The 22122-nt window shown below is 37.2% G+C and overlaps 1 protein-coding gene across 8 annotated transcripts in view; it reads left to right on the top strand.

The window, feature by feature from the left end:
* The window catches only part of Plcb4 (phospholipase C beta 4), a 353129-nt gene that overhangs the window by 270044 nt on the left and 60963 nt on the right, over nucleotides 1–22122 (top strand). For all 8 annotated transcript variants that reach the window (XM_090352005.1, XM_090352009.1, XM_090352003.1 and 5 more), the window contains 9 exons: nucleotides 2406–2487; nucleotides 3534–3634; nucleotides 4284–4341; nucleotides 11097–11205; nucleotides 12928–13138; nucleotides 14635–14728; nucleotides 17393–17472; nucleotides 17977–18061; nucleotides 20987–21077. In XM_090352005.1, the coding sequence (XP_090208131.1) occupies nucleotides 2406–2487; nucleotides 3534–3634; nucleotides 4284–4341; nucleotides 11097–11205; nucleotides 12928–13138; nucleotides 14635–14728; nucleotides 17393–17472; nucleotides 17977–18061; nucleotides 20987–21077 (911 nt within the window). The remainder of the gene's footprint in view (nucleotides 1–2405; nucleotides 2488–3533; nucleotides 3635–4283; nucleotides 4342–11096; nucleotides 11206–12927; nucleotides 13139–14634; nucleotides 14729–17392; nucleotides 17473–17976; nucleotides 18062–20986; nucleotides 21078–22122) is intronic.

Below are 22122 nucleotides of genomic sequence, written 5' to 3'. Positions count from 1 at the left end.
GTAGATTGAAGTATAAAAGAACTAGGCAAAACTCAAAAGGTATTTGCTATTGTAATGACGTTCCTTTGGGGGAAAAAATGGCAGTTTATCTTTTTTTTTCCCTGAAAATTTTCTGGAGCACCTGTTAGTTATTTTGAAGCACTGGGCATGAATTTGTACAGAAACAGTTGGCTCTCATTATCTTTCTAAAGATGTCATTTTCCTATGAAATGCTGCATGATGTCTAAAATGTCCCCAGCCTATTGTAAGTCTGTTGCTCTTAGAACACTGCTTAAAGAGCACCTTTCTGATAACTCAAGAAAATCACTTTCACCTCATAGTTCCCACTCCTTACATGAAGCTATTTTAAGATTCAAAAATAACTCAGATAGATGCATGGAATCAAGGAAATAAATAGCATTCCACAGAAATGGTCTGTTGACTTCCTTGCTGCATCCTAAGTGTGTTTTCCTTTAAAAATTAGGGCAGCAAATCTGTGGTCAAGTTACCCAGCCCAAACCAGCTCATGAAAAGCGAAGCATGAGAAATCAGCCTCCTCCCACTCCTTCCTCTTCTATTTTCTCCTATACACTGTTCCTCAATCCTACCTCTTGGTATTGGCCAAGGCAAAGATTTTATTCCTATGCCCTCTCCTCAGAAGGGCTAAAGCTCATACATAATCTTCCTGACCTTGTTGATCAGCCTAACAAAGACTTGGGTGAACTGAAATATTCTTGATTACAATTCATAGGTTTTTCCTTTAATTACAGATGTCTGATTCAGTTGTACCTCTGTATTTCTCACATGAACATACAGTTTTGTGAAGAAAAACACACTAAATCACCACTTTCCAAAAATCAAAAAGGGCAGGTCAATAGCACCTCTGTTGAATGTTTCAACATTGCATGAACTCTCAAGATTGAGAAAATATGTATCTGGTACCCTGTAGACTAGAAACCTGTTAATTCGTTTACCTGATATCAAACACCTGGATTTTACCATGTGCATATATTCACAGGCTACCTTCTACTTGAATGCAATGTCTCAAGTACTCTTACAAATATACTTCATGAAGAATTCCTAGTCCTGGTAGAATGAACACATAATCATTCATTTAGCTAATGCTCCTTCCTCCCCATCTATTTTGGGAAGCTGTAGTCTGCAGCTGAAGTGGTGCTTTTTCCCACTCACCAAGATTAACTGGCTGTCAGGGCTTATATTCACTTATCATGAATAATGTAACACATGAAAGCATTGGGCCTGAGATACTGTTAAAAAAAATACCCTCTGATACTCAGAAGGTAGAGCAAAGCTAGGCTTCACAGGTGACAGTCAGCTCCATCTTCATGTTAAAGCTCTACTTCTGAATATAGACTTGGAATAACCATGCTAATGCATGACCTGTGCCTCTAGTAGGGGTGTAAATAAAGTCTCCTTGGGTGGAGAAGGCACAGCTCGAAGCCAAGTGTGATGTTCAGGTACCAAACTCTCCCTTAGGCTTTCATTCTAAGTGTCACCTTCATTCATATTGAGATGGTCTCTTTTTGCTACTTTCACTAACATCAGAAGTTATACTGGAGACAATGGCTGTGAATTCAACTAGCCTTTTAATTCACTACGGTATTTAAAAGGCTATCTAGAAATGTCATGACTTGATCAGAGCTGAGATTCTATTGAGATATTGAATAATTTTGTCCCTGCCCATCTGTAACCCATTACCTTCATAGGAAAGTTTCTAAATCCATTGCAGACTTCCTCAAGAGTGTTCATTTGAAAACAAGATGAAAACATATCGATAATGAGTCATAATAGCTATGTCAGGCTAGACTGCGTTGTAGAGAGCTTCTTCTTCCCACACGCCATTCATGTCACTTATTCTTGAGCACTATTCCATCTGTCACATGCCTTTTATCTAAGAAGGGAATTTCTGGGGATGAAAATATTTATCTGTGGGCTATTGGGGCCACAGAGATAAGGTGGTAGCAATTTGGGGGTGATTCCCAGCAAAAGTACAAGACCCTATATGAAAAGCAAACTGAGAGACAAACAGAACTGGCCATATAGTCTGAGTGGTAGAACACTTGCCTATGAATTTCAAGGCTCGCCATTCAAATCCTAGTACACACATACCAAAGTGCCATTGTCTTTCCCACAGTATGTGTATCCCTTTAGTTCTCATGTTCACAAACACCTATGGAGGCCATTTGTATTTGAAACCAGTAGCAGGACCTGCTACTGGAGAACCAGAGACATAGGCAGAACTACATTAGGCAATGAAAATCACCTACAAAGAATAGTTTTGTTAATCTGTTAATGCCCCTCAGTCCTGGCATTCTTGGGGTTATTTGGATCTTTACAGCAGGAGAAAGCAAAATGAACAATATGTTGAAATTTTCTTTCTTTCTTTCTTTCCCTCCTTGCTGTAGCATTACTAGAACCTTTGCATCAGGCAAAACAGAAAAAGTGATATTTCAAGCACTGAAGGAATTGGGTCTTCCCAGTGGAAAGGTATTCATAGATTTAACAATACTTTCTTGTGTGGTATTCACTAGCTTCTTTGTATTAAACTGACCTGCAGTAGACTCAGTTTTCTCATCTTCTTCCAAGGATTCCAACCTAAATGTTTTAAAATTCAGCTAATCTACTTCAAAATAATTTGTTTTTAATTTTGTGATCAGTATGAATTTGGAGCCTGGATGTTATCCCTGAGTTCTTTTGTTCAAGGCAAGCCCTCTACCACTGGAGCTACAGCACTGCTTCTGGTTTTCTGGTGGTTAATTGGAGATGGCAGTCTCATGAGCTTTCCTACCCAGGCTGAATTGAGCTATAATCCTCAGATCTCAGCCTCCTGAATAACTAGGATTACAGTCATGAGCTACCAGCACCTGGCTTCAAAATGATTTTTGCCAACTTTATTACGATAAGGAAATAAAAAACTGTTATGTTACATCATTTATGGACCTTATGTCAAAGAAGCTCACCATCACTACCTAAACCAAGTCCAGCAGCAGCACACATAATTAATAAATAGGCTTTGAAATGGCCTTACAATATTTTCTGAAGTGTCTCTCACCAACAGACTAACCATTTGTGTTCACAGCCCTTCAAATTTAAAATAATTGAAATCAGTGGATAAAGCACAAGAATGATTTAAGCCTGTGACTTCATTTTTAAGTCCTGTTTTGAAAGGTGCATTTCAGTGTAAGATCTCACAGGGACATGCTAAGCCCCTCTATATGATCTTCTGAAAACCACATGGTAATCGTGATTAAACATAAGGTTTGATTTATTCAACATCCTGCAAGCTAAAGGAAAATGGTTGTCTACTCATTCCTGGAGGTATTTCCCAGGGAAGCCAGTAGTCTGATGTGTACACACTGAATCCTAATCCTTGGCATAATTAAATATGAGCATTTGAGCATGCCATGATCTAGCAGCATAATCTAAAAGTTAGCCTCCAGGCATGTGGGACACTTTGCATCTGGTCTTGCTCATTGTCCTTCTGCAAAGATGAAGAGATTGTGTGATTGATGACACTTTTCTATTCTTTACAGAATGATGAAATTGAGCCTGCTGCCTTTACTTATGAGAAGTTTTATGAACTGACACAAAAGATTTGTCCTCGCACAGATATAGAGGATCTCTTTAAAAAAATGTAAGTTTCAAGTCTGAAGAAATGATATACAAATATTATTCTTGTTCTTTTAGAATTTTTTTTTGAGGGGGAACACTTTTTGCCAGAGTATTTAAGATAGTATTGCTAGCACTAAGAATACCTGTGCAGGGTCATATTTTCACCCTTTAGCTTATCACAGTAAAAGCTTACTCTGACATTTGGAGAAACTCTGACATAAATTAATTGCATCACCTAAAACTTCCCCTCCCCTTCCCTGGCATCGGCTTTACTAACTACCTGTAATTTTAACCTGCTCCTTTAGGTATTAACCCATGATGTGAACTAACTAGATCCAATTTGGAATGTTGTTGAAAGTTCATTCATTCCAATGACCTCAAATGGATGACTTACATGTTGTTTTTTAAAGTAATGCCTTTGGATAACGCTTTAAAAAAAAAAAAAACCTGCAGATATTTTCCATGACTTGCTGGGAATGTCTTCTCTGCTTTTGGGTGCCCCTTCCTCCCTTCACCAAACTGTCTCTCTGGTTCACCTTAAGAACACACCACTATTTGAGGGTTTAGAAAAATAAGAATAGAATTATGATTGACAAATGTCAACATGTAAATCGTACCTCTGTAAGCATCATCTACAAAAACTTACTTTTTTTTAATAAATTTCTTTTCAGCAATGGAGACAAAACTGATTATTTAACGGTAGACCAATTAGTGAGCTTTCTAAATGAAGTAAGCTTTTTCATACATTAACTCAATAAAGTCTGTGTGCAGTGGCTTGCCTCCTTTTGTGTCCTCATTGCATGACCCTTACTCGCTTTGCTTCTCACCTGCTGGTCTTTCCATGATGGCTTTCCCAGGTGCAAAAATCAGCTACACTCTTTGTGTTCACCTGCCTCCTACAGTCTGGCTTTGCACACCACTTTCTGTTGATTTCTTGCTGCGTTGTATAGCTCCGGTTCTGTGTGTGTGTGAGATTTGTAATGTGTTTATGTAATTAAATGTGTCTGTGTTTTTGCAAAATGATGTTTAAGGTTAAGCTCATTAAATAGAGAATTGACTGAATTTGTTGCACTGTAGTTGGATTGTCCATTACTAACTTTATCTCATACCTTTGCATGAACTGGAAAGCTTTATTTTTGTCTTTTAAAGGAATGCATGTAAGAAAAATATGTAGGTTCAATTAGACTATTTTGACAATAAGCAAAACATTGAATTCCTGGGTGAAAATACAGTTTTAAGCCAGTTGGATTGCAGGTTAAATTTTTACTTTTTATTTTTATAGTAAGCTCAGAGCTAATTTTAGACCATGATTCATTTAACAACCAAAACGGTTGACAAAATTTGTTGAAGCACAAGGGCAAAAAATAAAATAATTTGAGGACAAGTAAAGGCTGCAACTATTATTACAAGTGAAAAGAACCTTCTTCTTTTACATGCACCAAAGAGCGTTTTTAGCAAAACCCACCAACATTTTTATTAATCTCAAACTGAGCATTCATGTTTTGTCTAATATACGAAAGATAAGAGAATTTACAAAGGATTAGACAATATATTTGTGCTTTAAAAGAAGTTAGGCATCATACCATATAAAGAAAACTGTTAGAAAAGACTGAAAGACAGGGGAATAAAGCTCAGCAGTAAAACACAGGTGCCGAATGTACAAGGCCCTGAATCCAATCCCTAGCATCAGCATAAAAAAAATGGAAAAGGAGAAACTAACACTTTACCAGACTGAAGATATAGCTATTGCCCTCAGAAAAGAGAACACGCAATCTTTGATTTACCACCATGTAGAAACAAGTTATACCTTTACCAAAGGTCTTCTCGTTTCTGTTGAGAGTTCAGTCTATTCCAATTTATAATTTACAAAATGTCAACCAAAGCCACGTGGACTGATCCAAAAGAGAAAAGACACACCATATATCTGCACAGACGCCTCCAGTTTTAAATAATCCCCTCAGTACAATGTTTATTTTACTGGAAAACTTGTCAAGTTTTTCCACTCCACTGGGCTTTAGTCATGTGAATACAATGTTCATACTCTTTACCCAGATATTATCCACATTCTTATACCACTGTTGCTCAGAAATTGAAATTGCCTTGCTTTATTTCCTTGAACCTTTCCCCTCATCCTTCCTCCTTTTGATGTTTATTTGGTTTGGTTTGTTTCCTTCAGCTTCTTTGTGTACTGTGGTCCATGGATCATCTTAAATTTGGTGAGATGGGCAGGAATCCAGCTTTCTAATAAAGAAGAAAGATAAGCTCAATAGAGAAGAGAAAAATCTACATACACATCATCCATTTGTTACTTGCTGTGCACTTTGGGATAAAATTTGAACCAGCCATGTATTAAACAGAAACCTGCTAGTGCATCTTGCTGTGTGTATACAGAAATACTCCCAAAGTCTGAGGAGAAATGTCACCTTATGGGCTCTTATCTTATGCATTTCTTCTTAAGGACTTCTCCCCCCCCCCATCATCCTCCCTAATAATCAGTTTAAAAATTTCTATAAGACTTTTAGCATTTTTTTATTTTTAAAAATTCTAAGTTTTTGTTGTTTTTTGTAAATATACTTAACTTGGAGAAAACACAATTCTCATGCTTTGTATAAATTTTTGTTGTTATTAAAAAGGTGATATACAGACGGGTTACCATTTTATTAGTCGATAAAGACTGCATTCTTTTTGGAAAGTGTCACTTTGTCCCTGGCTCTCTCCCAGTCAGTGTTTCCCTCCCATCCCTAAATAATTGTTGAATAGCTCATCTTCAACCTATCTTTTGACTGCCATTCATGTTCTTTATCAGGCAAGCCTTTAACTGTTGCTATTATCAGTGGAGTTGGGTGGGATTTTTTTTTTTATTTCCAGTTAGCCAGTAGAAAGCAAGATGTAGAGGTGTGTCTCCAGTGCTAGAATGCCAGCCTTGAGTGAAGACACTAAGGAATAGTGCCTAGCCCCTGAATTCAAGTCCCAGGAAGAGCATGTGCGCGCGCGCACACACACACACACACACACACACACACACACACACACACACACAGGCACGCACGCACGCACGCACGCACGCACGCATGCACTCACACAAGAAAATAAAGAATCTAGACCGCTGAGTCAGAATATGCATTGAACAGGATCCTCATTTAATAAGATGAAAAAGCATTGATTGAATAGCCATCTGTCTGCACATGAAAGTTTGTGCAGTGCCATCTAGTGGACGACTGGGTTTTTCTTTGGTATGCCTAACGTGACGGGGAAGACAATGAGAGTAGTAGGTGTCTATACTCATATTTTCCATAAAGAATTTTGTTATGAAAATTCACTCACACCTAAAAATTTTGCTAGAACTGTATATGTTGGTTGTATTCAATGGAAAGAGGGGAATCCCCATTACCAAAATTATGAAAATATCCGACTAGAGTTGAAGAAGAGCTTAGTGGAGGCACTTATTGAGAGCTTCTCATGGTTAAATCTATCAGTCTGATGCCCTGATGGCAGGCAGGACTAATTAGAATCTCTGGATGTCACTTAGTTTCACCTTCTTTTCCCTGTCTATTTGGTGCCTTCTATTTGATGACTTACAGAGATGAGAATATCCAAGTTCCTGCAGAACTGAGGGTTTCTAGGACTTTTATTTTCACATGGATCAAAAGAAAGAAGAGAGGAAACAGGTCTCAGATGGCCACATTGATCAAGAATGGGCTTTACTTTCCCATTACTAAGTATTCTCTTCCTGTGTCACATATCTATGATCACATCATGGTTAAACCTTATTTTTTCCCCTATTTTCTCATTTTACAGTTGGGAGGATGTAAGAAAGGATGCAAGATACTTTTTCCTTTAACAATATACTTATTCTTTAATTGGCAGACACAGAGAAATTAGGAGAAGGAGATACATTATCTTAGGAGTAAGATTACAACTTGCCAAACACTCCTTTCTCTTTATGTACATTTTTTCATATTACTTATATTCACATCCATTCCTCCCAATCCCACTACTACTTGGATTGATGTCAGTTGCTGCTTTTTCTTCTTTTTTTTTTGTGGGTCATGGAGCCTGAACTCGGCCTGGCCACTGTCCCCGAGGTCTTGGGCTCAAGGCTACCACCTTACCCTGGAGCCAAGTCCCACTTCTCATTTTCTAGGGGTTAATTGGAGATAAGAGTCTCAGGTCCTTTTGTGCCCAGGCTGGCTTTGAACTTTATCCTCAGATCTCAGCTTCCTGAGTAGCTAGGATTACAAGCATGAGCCACTACACCCTGCTAGTTGCTGCTTTTTCTTTGAAAAATAAGGGAAGTTCTAGGGATCTGTCCATTATCCATCTACTCATTTCACTTTTTGAAAGCTGTTTAGAGTATTACTTTACAAAGCATTGTATACTGTAGAATGAATATCCTGAGTACATCCTGAGTCCCTTGGAATCATGCAAAGCATGTGCCTCATTTTTCTGTGTCTAAATGCAGTTTTCTACATCCTATTACCCTGACATTACCTGAACATGATTTGCCTTCTCCTCCTCATTATTTATTTTCACATAACACTTAAGGTTTTGAGACTTAAATGTAAACCCTATTATTATTATTCATTTCTCTGCCTCTGGATTATTCAGGTTGTGCTCATCTACTTTTTCAGAATTTGAGTTTTAGAGCAATTACATTATTTGGTAGAAAAGATGTAAATAAGGCTTATTTTCTTGAGAATATAATTTTTTCAGGAGCTGGGATTTGAACTCATGGCTTGGGCACTGTCCCTGAGCTTCTTTTGCCCCAGGCTAGTGCTTTACCACTTGAGCCACAGCATCACTTCTGGCTTTTTTTGAGTAGTGTATTGAAGATAAGAGTCTCAAGGACTGGCTTTGAATCAGAATCCTCAGATCTCAGTCTCCTGAGAAGCTAGGATTACAGACATGACCCACTGACACCTGGAAAATTCTTAAACTAAGGGTTATTGATATAATAATTACAGGGTCTGCGTTTCCTAACTGTAGCTTCGGGTGGAGGCTTTAATAAATACTAAGTCTCTGATTATCCTTTAGTAGGCATGAATTGAGAGGACATTTCCAATGATTAGTCCTATCTTGGTAGGATATTTGGATTTATTAACTATTTTAATTTTCTTCCATAGATATTAACTGTGTTTAAGATTCAGAATATTACAGGTTAGGGCAGTGCTTTCTTAACTTGAGTCTATCAGAGTGACCTGAAATGCTTAGTAAAACACAGATTCCTGGGTTTCACCATAGAGAATCAGTCCTGTATGTAAGGGATAGGACCTGAAATCTGGATTTCTAACAAGGTCTCAGGTGATAATAGAAATGGTGTTGCCACCATTCACAGACCGCACTTCAGGTAGCAGCACACTAAATCACACACATGAATGTATGTAAAAGCACACAGACAAGTATGACTTCTGTCTTTTCTTTTCCCTAACTTTATCACTTCTCTCCCTTCTGGTGAATCCCTTCTTTCCCTTATTTTGTAAAATATATAGATTTGCCCGATCAGCTCCATTTTAATACAGAAGAGAAATATAGTAACCCCCTATGAACCTAACTGCACTGGACTTTAGTAGAAAGGATTCCTTTCCTCTCTTATCTGTCTTCTTCCATGATATTGTATACAAGAGCAGGAGTGGGCCTAAAATGAAGTTATAGGTTTTATACATTTGTGGGTTTTTCCCCTCTTTTCTTTCTATGCTTGTCCTGGGGGTTGAATTCGGGGCCTGGGCACTATCCCTGAGCTCTTTTGCTCTAGACTAGCACTGTAACACTTTCAGCTTTTTGGTTGTTAATTGGAGACTTATCTGGCTGGCTTTGACTGAAGATCCTCAGATCTCAGCCCCCTGAGTTGCTAGGATTACAGGCTCGATCCACTGACTGGCACCTGGCACTATTTGCTCCTACAACAATTTCTTCTCCTTCAAAATGGAGTCTTTGTTCCCTTCAGTGATGAGCTCTACTGCATGATCACATCCCTGTTTTCCAACTAGGTACAGCATGTCTTTCCTTGCCTGACATCCCACTATCCACTTAATAATATCTCCTCTTCCTATTTTACTATTGTACCCTGTGTTCTCAAGGCCTGTTACTACATAAGTTTCTTCTCTAACAACTGCATGGATGTGAGGTCCTATGAGTCATAGTTTCTTAGATTACAACAGACGCTTGCGTCATTGGGATAATTTCTCCCAAAACATATTGATTCCTTGTAAGTTAACATTCTTAACAAAATTGAATAATAGAAGAGGTTTGGACCACTTAAGAATTGACATCAAATACTCCTTGGTCAAAGGCAGTCATTCCATGGGTAGTCCTCTTTAAGTATCCTCAAACAGATGAATCAAGGAAATTCATATGAACTTGTAATAATTACTTCTTAAATACCTTTCCAGTAATGTTTTTTCGAAGTCTGTGCATATATTTGGGTAAAGAGTTGCTGCTGAGTTCCTATTTATTGACCAAGTCTTGCTCACATCTGTTTGTTGGCCATTATCCCATGAAAGTTTGTTTTATTTATTTATGTATTCATATTTTTTATCAGTTGAGGGTTGACCAGAAACATGATGTAATTCTGTCATGCACAGTAAAATATAAGGAAGTTCATAAACCCAAAGCCTGCATGCATACATACATACACACATATGCACACACTCATGAACCTGCATGATTGTAGTTGAATCAAGTAGTAAATGGACTTTCCATTATCTCAAGAAGTGGGAATGATATCACTGATCCCCACAGTACAACAAATACCTTTAAGTGCTTACTGGAAAGAAGAATAACTTTTATCCATATATTCTCTCTCTGCCTGGGACATTTTTAGGGCAACATGAGTTATTCCTCAGGGGCAAAATAGTATTTTTGAAGTACTGATTTTTAAATTCAAATTTTTATAAGGCTTAGAGCTTGTACATACCTTTGTGCTGATTAATTTTCATGGTTACAATTTATTTAATTCGAAAAGTAGTCACAAAGATGAAATTTGCTGAGGGCCCAAGAAGTGTTATGAACAGAGAGATATAATTACAATGAGATGTTGTTTTCTTATGTAACACTTGGGGAGGGAGTTGTTACTACTATTTTGGGTTTTTGTAATCTGTTTATGTATATGAATGACTTTTTTAGAATTTTTGCTTATTAATCAACCTAATTTTTCTATTTATTACCTCACTTTTATATATATTTATGACAAATGTCTTACCCATGGTATGGGAAATAGTGAACAATTTTTTTTTCAAATTTTTGAATGAGGAGGAATACCTACATTTTCTTTCTTGGTGAGCAAGAGGAGCCAATGTAGGATTTAGACTCTTAAAAATATATTTTAGGAGAAAAGATAGGAAGGCAGTGAGTGATGTCTGACCTTTGTCATTATAAATACGACAGTTTAGATGTTGATTGGTTAGGAAATTATCTGCTTGGAAATGTGAAATGGCTGTGGGTGAGAAAGGTCAGCGTAAATGGAGTTGTTTTCTCATCCATCATAGCATCAACGAGATCCTCGACTGAATGAAATTTTATTCCCGTTCTATGATGTTAAAAGGGCAATGCAGATCATCGAGATGTATGAGCCTGATGAAGATTTAAAGAAAAAAGGTAATAACAATAGAGATGTTTCCTTTCAAACAAGAAAATGTGGGTCTTTAAAAACCTTTGGATTGTTTTTCCATTGAAGGTGTCTTGCATATTTTAAAGTACCCTGAAGCCATGGATTCGTAGCCATTTTATTTTTCTCCTGCTTTTACACTCGTGTAAATTTTTCCTTCCATCAAAATTGGCTCATACAGCCTGAAATAATCAATATTTTATGTCATAATTTGAGTATTACCATTCACTACAGTAATATTTTCCCCCCAGGTACTTTGTCACTAGATTAGACTTTAGTTCCATATAAAATGCCAAATACAGTCTCTGCATTCCAGTCTTTGAAAAGAATTTTTGTCACTTAGAAACCTGCATTGTTTTCCCCTATTCTTTTTGTTTTGCCAAAGCAAAGAAGTTTAACAGGATTTGATGTGTTCCCTCATTTTTCCTCTGACCTCAGGAATGGAAGATTGAAGAACAGCTAGTAGGAAATCAAATATTCAGGATTCACTTTAGCAAATTGTTGGCATATATGGACCTCAGCCCCTTTCAGTGAAACTTCAGAAACACTGTGTTGCCTACATAGTGGTCAAATAAAGGGGAGTATTGGATCTCGGTGCCTTAGCAGGGAGAAAGGACTGCAGGAGGATAGAAGGGAAGTGCTCATCTCACTATATGATCATTCCCTTGTGTCTCAGCAGGTGTGGAAAGAAGGACAAAGTTTAAGTTCTGTCTGTCCAGTGGGATTATGAATTTCAGGACCTCTATTTCTTCCTTTCCAGAATGGATTCTCCTTTGTTCCTATGTCAGTGAATGTTGTGAAAGGTTTCTGTGTTCTTTGGACTGATTTATAACCTGATCCACTACACCCCATGAACGCTTGTTTGGAGGGATGTTCGCATTTGTATATTATAAATAGGGCTACAGTTTTCCTGTTTTCATCAAGGATATTCACTGTTCTCCTGAATTCTGAATAAGTTTTCTACATTATGATGATTCAAACAGGTGGCAAAGAGCAGTGAGAAATGATGCACTTCTTATTTATTTTCCTTTAAGAAGTTGTACAGTGGAGTTTCAATTCAACATGTCAGTTTATGAACTCAGTGAACCTTGGTCAATGTCACCCCTTCGGTCATTCTCCCCATCTCTCCCAATCCCACACACTGATGATACCATTCTGATTTTTGCCCTGTGGTTTGTGAGACCCTAAATAAAAGGCTAGTTTCTTGGGCCTCCATTTCCTTGATTGTTAGAAAGTCATCTTTTGGCACTTCGGTTCCCCAACATCATCTCTTTTTTGGGGGTGGGGTTATTGGGATTGGACCTAAGCCTGGCACATGCAGAGCACACTCTGTACCACTGAACCCCTAGAACCAATGGTCCTCTTAAAAAATGTGTAAAAGACTGAATGGGTGGCAAGCACTCTGCTAGATGTGGAAAATTCAAAACAGAGTGAGAAATACCTCCTGCCTTGAAGGCAGTTGTAACCTTTCAATGGAAATGTGATAAATGTTGTGATAGATATGTGTCTATAGTTGTTTCTTCCTGTGTTACTGTGTTATCTATCACATGCAACTTTGTTGTTTTATTCAGGTGATGAAAATTGAGATTTCTTGACAATAAGACTATGAGGAAATTTTTACTCGTACTCTTTAAAACTACCTCAACCTCCCTGCATAACCATGGAGCTGTGTATCTTCACAACCCCAAATGTGTTTTTTTTTTTCTCTCCAGGCCTCATATCAAGTGATGGATTTTGCAGATACCTGATGTCAGATGAAAATGCCCCCGTCTTCCTAGATCGTTTAGAACTTTACCAAGAAATGGACCACCCTCTGGCTCATTACTTCATTAGTTCTTCCCATAACACTTACCTTACCGGCCGTCAGTTTGGCGGGAAGTCTTCTGTAGAAATGTACAGACAAATTCTCCTGGCAGGCTGCAGGTTAGAAAATGATGATGGCAATTTATTATTTGTTTGTTTGTTTGTTGTTGTTGTATCTCTTCGATCTGTAGTTGCCATCTCATATCTGCAAGGGATAAGTTCCAAGATCCAAAATGTATGCCAGAAGCCATGGATGGTACCTCCTTAATTCTAGATATACTGTTCATTTTCCTATACTTTAAGCTTATAAGGTAGGCACAGAAAGAGATGAACAATAATAGCTGCTACATAAAATTGTCAGCAATATTATCTTAGTATTTGGGGGCCATTTTTAAACAAAACAAGGGTTACATAAACACTGTAATACCATCATAGTCTAATTAACCAAGAAGGCTACTAAGAAACTGCTGGGTGGTAGTGGCCACAAAGTGGATACTCTGGACAGTCAGCTATTTTGCATCCTAGGCAAGACAGTGGGCTGTGAGGATTTCATCACACCACTCACAATGACAGGCAGTTCAAAATGTATGAGTTGTTTATTTCTGCAATTTTGCATTTAACAGGTAAGTGAACTATGAAGGACTGGTGTAATTTGCTTCCCCTCCCCCCAAAATAGGAAATAATTAATCAGAGTAAAAAGGACACTTGTCATTCTCTTTAATGGATTGTGTTGATCATTTAAATTTGGGTAAGAAATGATAACAGCTCTTTAACAAATGTCTAGAGTCATCTTGTGTGTCAAAAACCACTTTTATTGTAAATTTTATATATGCCTCACAGGTCACAGACAGGAGTCATGCATATATTAAGAAGTCATGTTGAGTTTTCTTCTGGTTGTAACTACTTGTAATTTTCACTTTATTTAATGTTAGAGATTTAAATTTTTACTTTCAGTGAAGGAGAATTACTGTATACAGAAATAAAATTAGAGACAAATAGGCAAATAACTCCAACTTCAAATGTAAAAGTAGTAAAAGTTGAGATTAAGAAATATAATCACCTTATGATTTTTGTTTTGGTTCAGCAGCACTTAATTTTTTAACTCACTATTTTCTTCTGAATACAAATATTTCAAAACAAATTAATTACATACTTACTTACACTCACATACTTTCTCTGAATATTTGAGGATGAGTCATTGAAACAACCAGAACATTTTCTAATATGGTAAAAGCAACATTATGTCACATAACAATATATAAAAATAAAATTATGTCATCTAACCTATATCATATTCAAATTTCCTTGTTATCTTCTAATTTTCTCTTGTTGCTGCTGGATCCTCAGTATAATTTCATGTAAAACCATGCTGCAGAAAGATTTCATGTAGAACTATTCTGCTTGAATTAGTGACTATGTCTTCTAAATCTCTTAATCTCACAAAAGGGACTGTCACTTTATGGTGACAGTAGTTTGGTTTTTAACCTGTATATGCCATGAAATCTCCATGCCACTTAATTCTGCTTTGTAAGAAAACAGTTCACACGTTCCTCATTGAATTTGTATGTCCACATGTATTATAACGGTTCCGTGTTAACATTTCATTGTGTTCCTAGGTGTGTTGAACTTGACTGTTGGGATGGAAAAGGTGAAGATCAAGAGCCTATAATAACCCATGGGAAAGCAATGTGTACAGATATCCTTTTTAAGGTATATCTTCAAATTGCATCATCAGTGCTTTTGGAAGACAACTGTGAAAATGCAGGAAATGGACATGGAAACAAACTAAAAACAAACAAACAAACAAACATTCATTCTCTAGTTATTTTTCTCTCCATGTTCTTTTTTTTCTGCTTTCTGCCTAGTCTTGCCAAAAAAAAAAAAAGAAAGGAAGAAAAGAAAAGAAATAATAATAGTCTTTCAATTTCAAGCTAAGTACAGTGGATCACACTTGTAGCTTCAGCTTCTTGGGAAGCAGAGGAGGTAGGATCTCTTGAACCCATGAATTCAAGGCAAGCTTAAGCAGCATAGTGAGACAAGGCTTAAAACCAAGCAAATAAAACCTGTGTGTGGGGGGGAGGGGGGTGTGCATGTGTGCATGCATGCACACTTTCCTACTTATTTGTTGCTCATTTCTTGCTATTCCTGGAGGATTTCTTGGTAACCTATAAGCACAGGAAAAAGGACTAGGTTACAGATAGGATCGATAAGAGTAAGAGATACTGAGCATGAGTATTTATCAATAAGAGTAACAGACATGAGAATACATACATGAGAATGCTTGTCAGGAAATTTTATAAATTTCTAAGCCAGGTCATAACTTGGCCTCCACACTTTCTAGGACTCAGCAGAAGGAGAGAAACACATGGTTCACAGGATCCAGAAAAGAGAAGCAGTTATTCCTAGATCTGACCAGGGAGAAGTTTTCTCTCAAGGATCTTCCTGGAGAGGAATCATAACTTCTATAAATCAATAATGGTTTCTGTTATTGTTTGGTGTTCACCATTATGAGTTGAAGGCTGATTTCTTAGAGCATTCCTTAGTATGTCCGTGATGTCATGCCAAAAGCTTTAAAAAAAAAAAAAAGAAAAGAAAATGTATTGTTGGCCAGGATGTCAGATACTTCAATCTCTACTGATTTGGTGTAACTTGGGATAGATTTTTATCACAGCTGGAACAGTGAGTCCCAGTACTACTTACTTGTGAAAAATGCAGGAATCTTCGGAAACCACAGATACCTAGACATTATTCTCATGAAACTTCTTGGAAATCATTTCTCTTAACCAAGATGTTGCTGAGTTTTTAATTAACAGTGACTCAAGAGTATGCTTGCTGGGAAGAATTACAAGTATGTTCAAATGAGAAGCCATGAATTTGTGTGCTGTGTGAACCTGATAAACAGGAAGGTTATTTTCTTCAGAGAATTAAAGAGCCTTACAATAAAGTATAGCCAAAGGAAGGTTATTCTCTCTCAGCTTGGACTAAGCAAATGAAAACCCAAGAGAAAACCAGAGTTTTCCTCTGAAGTAATTCTTCTTTAACTGGACAATTGTGATCACAAAATATTGCTTGAAAAGAAATTTTAAGCAAGAATGACCAAATGACCACCTATTTTATTTTTTAGTAAAATATTCCAAGATCTGACTCTCTCTCTCTCTCAACTCTCCCCATCCCCCCAGTTTATCTGGTTTCATTTTTACATGAGCACTTTAAATGGGGAGTAATATTGATCAAAATGCATTGTACTCATAAAATTACATGTTTAACAGGAACTCCTTTATACAACTATTTAAAAAAGAAAATTCTATTCAATATAATTAATACAGAACAATTTAATCTCTCCTTGAAAAAAATATTTCAAGGAGAGCATTATGACTTTAGGGGACTTGCTTAGATATATGATAATATATTTTTGATTCACCAACAATAGTTATTCCTATTATTGGGTATACTAGTACTGGTTTGAAGCCATTTTCCCCCATGAAGGTAAGCAGAAACTTGGCTGAACCAAGTGTTTGATAAATGCTCTCCAATTTCAGAGATAGTAGGAAGAAAAATGTTCAACTCATGTAAAAATTGTTCCAAATACAAGGGCAATCTAGAACACTTCCGTTTTTCACCTTACCTGTCACTTGACCAAAGAGAACTTCCTCCAGATGGACTCCATTTTCGCTAGGCTAATATGAAGCGAGGACTATTGTAAATATTCACAGCAGTACCCAGGGTTCTACACTGAATGAATGAAAGGTAGCTCATGACTAAACTGTAAACACTAAGAAAGTCAATGAAATCTTCTAATGAATGTTATGCATGACTTGGTCTTTGAGGTGTTAAAGATTGAACTCAAGACCCCATAATACTAACTAGGCAAGCCTTTTCTACTTAGCTGCTACACTTTTTATCTTCCAATGGATGTTATTACTAACACAATTTCCCCAGAGGTGGGAGCCATTGAAGAGTGGTCTCTTGGTCTCTTGTGAATATTGTGATGCCAAAACCTACTGGCTCCTCAAGGTGAATGGAGATGCTGACCAATGGTTGAACACTGAGCACAAATCCCTATGAACCCTCCCCTCCCCCCCACACACACAGGCAGGACCCTGGCTTGGAAGATTACAAGTAAGGAACTAGCTCAGTTAGAATCCCTGTAAATTGAAAGCATCACAACTGGAGAAGCAAAATGTAGCTTTGAGCGTTATCTATAACCATTAATTCTACATCAGGCTCTGCCATACAGAGATGTCAAGGCAGATAGCTTTTCTAGGTCTGAACTGCTGGGATTAACTTTCTGCAGTGCTCCATTACTAATTTCTGAATAGTTTCAAATGCTTTACTCATTTTGCTCTTTTTCCTCATTGTTCTTTGTCTTTCAAGGATGTAATCCAGGCTATCAAAGAAACAGCATTTGTCACGTCTGAATATCCTGTGATTCTCTCCTTTGAAAATCATTGCAGGTATAATTCTACCTCAAGTACCTAAGTGGAATTTTCCTTTTTAATCCTTACTCCTTACTCTTGCTGAACCTATTTTTTAAAAAACATTACTGAGTAGTTTGTTTTGTGAAGTGCTAAATAGCAAATCATTTCCCAGTAAAAACATATAGTCTTATGCAAACCTAAAATGACTATGAAAATCATCTTCCTGTTTAGAAATGCTTGCTTTAAACAAAAGGTCAAAGGTTAAAGCACCTTGCTTAAAGTTCCATTAAGTTGGAAGATTTGGCACTAACTTGAAAGACATTTTTTCTATTTTTCTTTCCAATTTTTACTTTTGGAACTTGCTTTTAAATTACACCAGTTGAAGTTTCTGTTATTTAAAAGTATATCTCCTGTTAACATGATGAGTTTAATCATGCATTTCGTAGCAAAAGTGTCCCTAATTGCCTAGGATGGGATATCTCTTATTTTTGAATAGTTAATGGAGATTTGAATTTACAAATGCCACTTCTTTCTCTCCAGCAAATATCAACAGTACAAGATGTCCAAATATTGCGAAGATCTATTTGGGGATCTCCTGTTGAAACAAGCTCTTGAATCACATCCAGTATGTATTTTTAGCAAATAATATTTCTAGCATGAATGGATTTGTTTTGAAATTCATTTTTGAAGGGTCAAGTGGCACTGGAGGACTAATGCTAGAGAACTTAGTATTTATTTAAATTCTTTGGTACTAAAAGCTTTTATCATGCTTGTGGGAGATGTAAGGAGAGACATAAAATAAACATACGATTCAGTTTAATTTGGAACATCTTTAGGGTCTCATTTTTTTTAATTTCATAAAGGCCAACAGTCTAGGTTTTACTTTTAATAATGTTTGTTATGTGCAAGAAATCACCATAAAAAAAGAAAAGCTAACAAGCAACATGAGACTGTTTCAATGAATCCATAGACTGGCTCCCACATTGTATGTTCGAAACCCTTCAGGAGAACAAATGTGTATTAGGGCTCAAAACTTATGAGAGCTTATTGAAAAGCTATTCCAAGTTGATGTCATAGCTTTATGAAGTTCAAGTTTCTAACTCTAAAATAAACCTTTGGTCAATATTTTATGCTTAGTTTTGAGCCTTATTTTGTACATATAAACTTCTTCAAAAAGAAAAGATTATTAGTCCTTTGATCAACTTTACATAGTATTTGAAGTCATTCTAACTGCATGCAGTTATTAAATACATAAGCATTTCAGAGAATTCTCTACATGTTCCCCAAATGGTTATGATCAACTGTTACAAGATGTTCATTATGAGAAACAAGACAGCTGATGAAACTGAAGTGTGAAACATTCTATAGGTATTTGTTCCTCCTGCTTGTGAGAAAAATTCCTTTTCTATCAAAATAGTTTGCTTCCTTTCTGTCAATTTTGTGAGAATTGTTTCTCTGAGCACTTCCTACTTTGGCCAGATGGGTTGGCCTTTGTCAGTTACATATTAGTTGCATCCTTTTCCTGTTTTACCATAATTAAGACAACCTGTTAGAAGCTCCTTACACGTTAGTTACATCATGTTAATTAAGCCACATCCTTGTGCTGTTTGTGAGCTTGAAATCAGCCTGTGTGAGCAAAGGAGGCGGGGCCTGCTGGGCTAGGGATAAAAAGGGAGCTGTCTGCCTGCTCTGTGAAACTTCCTTGCCCAGATTTTTGGCTGATGATGCCCTCTTCTGCAGAAGTAGCCCTTGCTTTGCCCAGTCCCTTTCAAGTCTGTGTCCTGATTCCTATGTGATGCCTCATCATCCTGAACCATGGTCCTGAAAAAGCAAGGTTCAAATATGGCAACAGGAAGTAGGAGCAAGAGGGTGAATTCGCTGACTAGCAACAAAGAGCTTACTTTGTGTTAGAAGTGAAACTTGGCATGAGTGAACTCAGTATTCTTATGGAACTTGGGTGTATGAAAGAAAACATAAGTGGGGCAGTGCTGTTTGCATTCTTTTCTCCCTTAAATAATTTTTATTTGGCCTTCTGGCTTATTATTGCAAATGCTGCCATGTTCCCCAGCTCTTCCTGTCTTCTCTGAAACTGGACTGGTCTCAGATGCTACTGCCTGCAGCTTTTTAGATTAGTGAGTCTGGGTCACTGGCACCTGCTCTGACTACTAGAGAGGCCAGAAATGCCAGAGAATTAACACCTCCATGCAAACTCCATCACACCCAAGGTGAGATGACTCAGTATCTCTTCTTTGTCTCAGGACTTCACAGCAGGATTGAGCCCCAGCTATCCAGGGTGATAACACTCCCTCGCTTTCCTGTTTCTCTGTAGGAACCTGCTGGGCCCATCCCACAGTAATTTATTACTGGTGCATTTAATCCTTGTCTCAGGCAGATTCTGAGGCAACTCAAGCTAAGCAACATCCTTGATTTATTTTGTTATTGTAGGCCCTCTGCCTTTTTTCATAGTGGGAGAAAGATGCTTGCTTTTGTGGAAAGACCCATATGTTCTTAGTGAAATGATGTAGACATACCTGAAAGAGATTACAGGATTCATAGGCAATGTAAGTGGGAATAAGACCTAGTCTCTGAACAGATTTTTTTTTTCAATCTTCAAAGAGGTTGGAACAAGAAACGAAAGTAAAGGCACAACTAAAAAGAGATCCTTCTGGTACATTGAATATTTGTTGGAGAAGTTCTTATGTGAGCGATATGGTCCAGTTTGACTGGACTGGCCAGAGGAGCCAGCATTTTAGCCAAGGGCTTCACTTGAAGCAAATTGAAGCAAGAGAGATTGAGAATGAATATACGTGCATGTCTTATGAAGGATAAAAATGGGTTTTGAGAATGAGTGAATGGATGGAAGAGCAGACCAGTGAGGGTATAGATGAATGGATAGGTGCATAGGGAATAAAGAATGGATGAGTAGATATGAGACACTTAAATAAATCAGAGGCAATAGCCTAAAGAGTATCTCCCTTGTAGATGTAAATATGAGTAAATCTGTATATTCTATTTATGTAAATTTTAGATTTATATATTTTTATGGATTTTGTAGATTTAAATTTTATTAACATGAAATTTATATTTTAGTCATCAGGACCTCTCCTTGAATCCCTCTGTATGTTCACTTGGCCACAATCTCATGCATTTAGTTGAATTATACTATGGGTAGCAGGCAGGCAGTCTTACTCTGCAGCTTGACACCTGCTATTGAGTGAGGTCAGGGAAGCCTCAAATCTAAATTCAGTGGTCTCAACCATGCCTTATATTGTATCAGAAACTTAAAAGATGCAAGTTCTGAAGTGGATCAGGACCTGCTTTCCCATAACATGATGATCAGACCCCAGCACCACCAGGGAAGCTGGATCTCCTCCTCATGCCTCTAAAGACTGAATTCCAGCTTCTCAGCATTATTCCAAACAAAGTTGGATACAGTTGGACTGCCATCTAGTGGCCATTGGCTTAGATGACATGCAGCCACTCATTCTGGGCTGAGAAGCACAGTGAAAACCACAACTGTCACTAATCACACTTTTCTGTGAATCTCTAGCTCGAACCAGGCAGGCCCTTGCCATCTCCCAATGACCTCAAAAGAAAAATACTCATCAAAAATAAACGGCTGAAACCTGAAGTTGAGAAAAGTAAGTCCAGTCCCCATAAATGGAAACATGCATATGTTTTGGCAATTCAACTGTCTAGTTTGAAATTTATTTTACGTTAATTAAAGTTAATGTACAGAGGGGTTTACATGTGCATAAATACAGTTCTTTCTGAATAGGGTCACCTCTTCCCTTGCTTTCTCTCATTTTTTCCCCCATCCCCTTTCCCACAAGTTGTATGGTTCATTTTCCAGTCCAGTGAGTGTCACTGCTTCTTTTGTTCACCCTTCGTTTTGCTTTTCTGTGCCCCCTTACCCTCCTCTAATAACAAAGTTACATAAAACAAAAATAGCAACAAAAGGAAAAAGTCTCTTGTTTCCATTTCTTAGAATTCATTTTGATAAATATCATTTTATATGATTATATGCAAATAGTTAAAAAGCCTTTGTGATCGTCTAAGAAAAATGTGTAGAGCCTTGTATAATTTGCCATATCCAAGTGTATTTTTTTCGACCTTTTACCATCCACTGTGCTTACCTTAGATTTATAAGCACATTCTAGTTACAATAAACTAGGGAAAATGTGCAATGTATGGGTCTGGCTTACTTTGCTTAATATAATTTTTCCCAAGTTTTTCCATTTCCTTGAAAATGGTACAATATCAATTGCAATAGTCATCAAAACCCCAGCATCATTCTGCACTGATATCAAGAAAGCAATCCAAAAATCCACATGGAATAACAAGGACCCTGAATAGCAAAAACAATACCAGGAAGAAGTGTTGGAGGAATATCAAACTACAAAGCCATAAAAGTTTATTTTAAACCTACTACTCTGGAGTGGTGATGTTACATATACTGCCAGAACAATGTTGTCACATTTCCATTGAAGTTTAGTTTCCAAATCACTTGGTCCATATAGTGAGAAAAATGTATTTATATGCCAGAATTTAGAGGAAAAAATAGGAAATAAAACTTTCATTTTATATGGTGTTATATCTTGTTATACTTCATTAAAAATATACCAACACTCTCTTCATTGTCATACTGTAGAACCTGCTTTCCGGCAATATCAATGTTGGTTAGTG

The sequence above is a fragment of the Megascapheus bottae genome, chromosome 18 (assembly GCF_031878675.1).
Source record: "Megascapheus bottae isolate mThoBot1 chromosome 18, mThoBot2.hap1, whole genome shotgun sequence".
NCBI classification, from domain to species: Eukaryota; Metazoa; Chordata; class Mammalia; order Rodentia; family Geomyidae; genus Megascapheus; species Megascapheus bottae.
The sequence above is the reverse complement of the archived record's forward strand: the minus strand, read 5'-3'. Positions and strand labels throughout refer to the sequence as shown.